The sequence below is a fragment of the Gossypium raimondii genome, chromosome 7, assembly GCF_025698545.1.
Source record: "Gossypium raimondii isolate GPD5lz chromosome 7, ASM2569854v1, whole genome shotgun sequence".
Taxonomy (NCBI): Eukaryota; Viridiplantae; Streptophyta; class Magnoliopsida; order Malvales; family Malvaceae; genus Gossypium; species Gossypium raimondii.
Genome location: NC_068571.1, coordinates 32,285,544 through 32,289,718, shown reverse-complemented (window position 1 = coordinate 32,289,718; position 4,175 = coordinate 32,285,544). Strand labels below are relative to the sequence as shown.

General features: G+C 35.6%; 1 protein-coding gene across 1 annotated transcript; it reads right to left on the bottom strand.

Annotated features, from left to right (window-relative positions):
• Positions 1-1,866: 1,866 nt before the first annotated feature.
• LOC105771003 (transcription factor MYC2) lies at positions 1,867-3,714 on the bottom strand. Its single transcript, XM_012592394.2, has one exon. It carries the CDS (start codon positions 3,581-3,583, stop codon positions 2,075-2,077), a length of 1,509 nt encoding a protein of 502 aa, XP_012447848.1. The 5' UTR covers positions 3,584-3,714; the 3' UTR covers positions 1,867-2,074.
• Positions 3,715-4,175: the final 461 nt, after the last annotated feature.

Genomic DNA, 4,175 nt, shown 5'->3' with positions numbered 1-4,175 from the left:
ATTTAATATATTTTCTCTCGTAAAGTAGTTTAAATCAACTGTGATTGAAAATTAGTAATAAATAGTTAGTTGTTATATATATACGACTTCTCTTTAATAAAAACTTTTTGTATTAATCAATATTATTTGTTAATTATAATTTAAATGTAAATTGTACCACTATATAATAAATAGAACAAAATATTAATTATTTCAACTTATAAGATTTTTGTTACTATTAACGGCGCTTCGGCAAAAACGCCGCTAAAGGTAAATGCATTAGCGGCGCTTAGCTACAAACGCCGCTAAAGGCCAGAGAATTAGTGGCGCTCAGATAAAAACGCCGCTAAAGATCCGAGCATTAGCGGCGCTTAGATAAAAACGCCGCTAAAGGCCAGAGAATTAGCGGCGCTGAGATAAAAACGCCGCTAAATATCCGAGTATTAGCGGCGCTTAGATAAAAACGCTGCTAAAGGTTTAAAAAATCGCAAAAAAAACGTTGGTCTTAGGTTTTTTGTGGTGCTTTATATAAAACGCCGCTAATTCCTATTTTTAGCGGCGCTTCTGGGAAATCGCCGCTGATGCTCTACCTTTAGTGACGCTTTGGCTAAATCGCCGCTAATGCTCGATTTTTTATGGCGCTTTTGTTCCAAACGCCGCTAAAAGCCTATTCTGGTGTAGTGAATACTCAAGAAATTTTTTAAGTCAGATTGATACTTAAACTTTCTTTTGGTCATGCACTTTGGTAATTCATTGATTCCCGTTACAAAAAAAACTACATAAACCAATGAACTGCTACCATGTGAAAAAAGTCAAATTTTCTTAGAATTCTAAAAAATTTAAAAAAACATAAATTTGAGGAAAAATAAAAAAATTATAAATTTTTGAAAATATATGTAATTCAAAAACTAAAATTCGAAAAACTAAGAGAATTTTTTTATAATTAGATATATATATATATAATTATTAAAATGTATATAAAATTAAACCTAGACAAATGTACGTCAAGGTTGATCTCATTAGGACATCCAATTTGTCCACATTTTTTCTAAAAGAGTATTTGTAAATAATTTTATATATTCTTATAATTTAAAAACTTAAAAATATTATTATTTATTTAGATTTTGTTTGGAATTTTAAGTATTTATAGAAAATGTTAGAATTTTCTTTTACTATTTTGCACATGTCAACCTTTTATTAGTTTATTTGATATTTCTTTTAATTAAAAACGTGGAAGTAACAAAGTGGTTGATGGAATGAAAGTTCATACACTAAACCAGCAAAAATTTTCTTAAAGCACCGAACTGAGTATTTGTATATAGTACATAAGAAAAATAGATATTAAGCCTTTTTTATTATCAATTTTACTGGTTAAATAGAATTATCATATTAACCCTTTGGTTAAAAATTCTAATATTTATATTTTTTATACAATTATTAAATTATTTATAAATGTCTCAAATCTTAAAATTGAAATATTATGCAGGACTCATAATTTTAATAATAAAAATATCAATTGAGGTAAAAGCTAAACATAAATATGATTAATTAATAAGCACATGTTGTTGCCGACACATTAACAATATTTAAATTCATCATGTTTATTACATTATTCAAACATTCACGTCGTAATCTATAATACATATATTTATACTCATAAACGTGGTGTGGTTGATAATTAATTGTTATTTTGAAGTTGCTTGGAATGGTTTCATTTACCTGATTTGGAGTGAAATAGAGGCATTTTATAGGTTTACAAGCACATACAGCTGATATTTTGGTGAAAATTCAAGAGTGTGAACAGTTTAGACTTGGGGAACAGCAAGAAGTAAAATACGTAGCAAGAAACGGATGAAATAAAGCAGGCAAAGAACGGCAAAATACAAATTGTTGGAAACATATTTGCTCATTTTATCTCTTAATTATACAAGACAAAGCAGAAAACAAACCCGAAAGGGAAACCACAGGACACAAAAATACAAAACCAAACCGCAAATAAATAAAGAGAGTGAGATTTGGCAAACCAACAAAGCGACAGTAGGAAGAAACTAAAGCATTGAAAAAGATGTTCACCTCACACACTTACTAGATAAACTTAGTGGTCTAGCCTCCTGAGAAGAGCAGATTTGAGGCCTTGTTCATTTCTGAGTTCAAGATCAGGGACGTTGACGACGATATCCTGGAGCATGGTCTCGTTAACACACGACATGCTTGCATGATGGATCGGAAACTCCAGATCACGAAGGGCAACCATTAACCTAGTAACTGGATAGTTCGCATTCTCTGATTGAACCCTAATCATTGCATCATTCCCCATGATCTTGATATCAAATTCAAGGCCAACGCACCCTGCTGTTGCAGGGGATGGTGAATTATCAGGCTTTGCTGCTTCCTGTTCCACGGAAGTGGTTGTGCTGTGGTTATCCGTAACATCAACCATTTCTACCTTAGGTTTCTTACACTCCCTCTGAAGCTGCGATTCCAGTTCTTCGATTTTCGCTTTTAGCTCATTGATGTATGAGACAGCGTCAGATAAGAGCGATGCCTTGTCCATGCGCGACACGTTCGGGACTACGGCTCGGAGGGCGTAGAACCTGTGGTTCAGCTTCTCACGGCGTTGCCTCTCAGCTTCCACGTGGTTCAACGGTGTCTCTCGTCCAAGTCCGGGTTTCCTTCCACGTTTCTGTGGGGTTTTCTGCTCTAAATGACTCATGGCAAGTGATGGACGATCCGAGTCAGAATGCTCCGAGTCCACAGAAGAAGATTGCCCAAGTTTTGTGAAATATTTCTTGGTTGGGTGGTTGTGGTGTTCTTGCTTGGTTTCATTATCAGGACCTACATCTTCTTCTTCTTCTTCAACACCGGAAATTATACCGATGTCTGCGAAAGAGATGTTTCTGTCGAGGAAGGGGATTGAAGGTGGGGTTAGAGTTGGATCTGTACTTGATTGCTTTTGTACCAAGTCAATGGGATCAGCTCCGAAAAGGGATTTCACTTGTTGGACTAAACCCCAATTTTCACTGATCATTTCTACGGATCCTAATTCAAGAACCCCGCAAGAAGTTGGTATACAGACCATTGTCTCAATGCCATGCATTTGTGCTTCTATAGCTCTTTCACAGTTGTAAAACTGCAAAGCATGAGCACCGGTTAACCAAACCAAAGAGCCAGTACTTAGAGCCATGCCTGGAATCCCTTCTCCAGCAGGGAAAGATCGAGTCAATGACATCACGTAGAACCATACAGCATCACTGACCCCGGTGGTGCCGTCCATCATCGACACATCTACCTCATGGTTATCTCGAATGAGAGTTTGGGCCCCTTTCATCTCCTTTCTTCTTTCATTTTCTAGGCACGAATTGTTGGCGCTTAATAATTTTGGAGGCGTACCTTTGGTGGTGCCTTGAAAATAACCATCTCCCCAGCACAAATACAAACGACCATGTTCATCGTTTGATGTCTGCCAAAATATAGCATATGTCCACCAAATTTGCTGGCTTTGCACCACAAATTGGAGCCTCTGCTGGAGAGTTGAAGGTGAAGTTTCCTGGGTCATATAGACCAGTGAAGAAGATGAAGATGGAGAGATTATAAGTTCTTCCATGGCTGACAAATACAAAAAGAAGGAAAACAATACAGGAGGGAATCTAAAAGGCAGAGATTTTGGAAGTTCTTTACAACAAATGAGCCATTAAATCATCTTAAATTTTACAAGGAAAAGAAAAAACCAAAAGAGAATACGGGGAGCATTGGACAAAAAAGGGGGATGGAGGGGGAGTTTATAAGCTTTGTAACTTATAAGGTGGGGGCCACAAGATCCTAAAATCTTCTGCATGCACACCTATAAGCTTTGTCTACTTTTCTTTGTTTATTTTAACAGTAAGACTGTGACTTTAACTCATTAAGTTAGACTTAAACTTGCTTCTTCTCCTCTTGAAATTTTTGTTTTCCTTCTAATCACACCTATTTTGTTTTCGTGTTTATTTTGACTGTGTGAAATGATTTTAGGTTATCAAGTTGGGATTATTAACCTGTAATTTTCGATAACAGAAACTACCATATTAATCTCAATTATCCTTGCAGCATCAAGGAAACAGGGATTTGGTTCCAACCCGAATTGATATAATTTGATTAATTCATCTAATTCGATCGGAGGTCAGTCAAAAACTTTATGAAATTTCGGTTAACGGTTAATT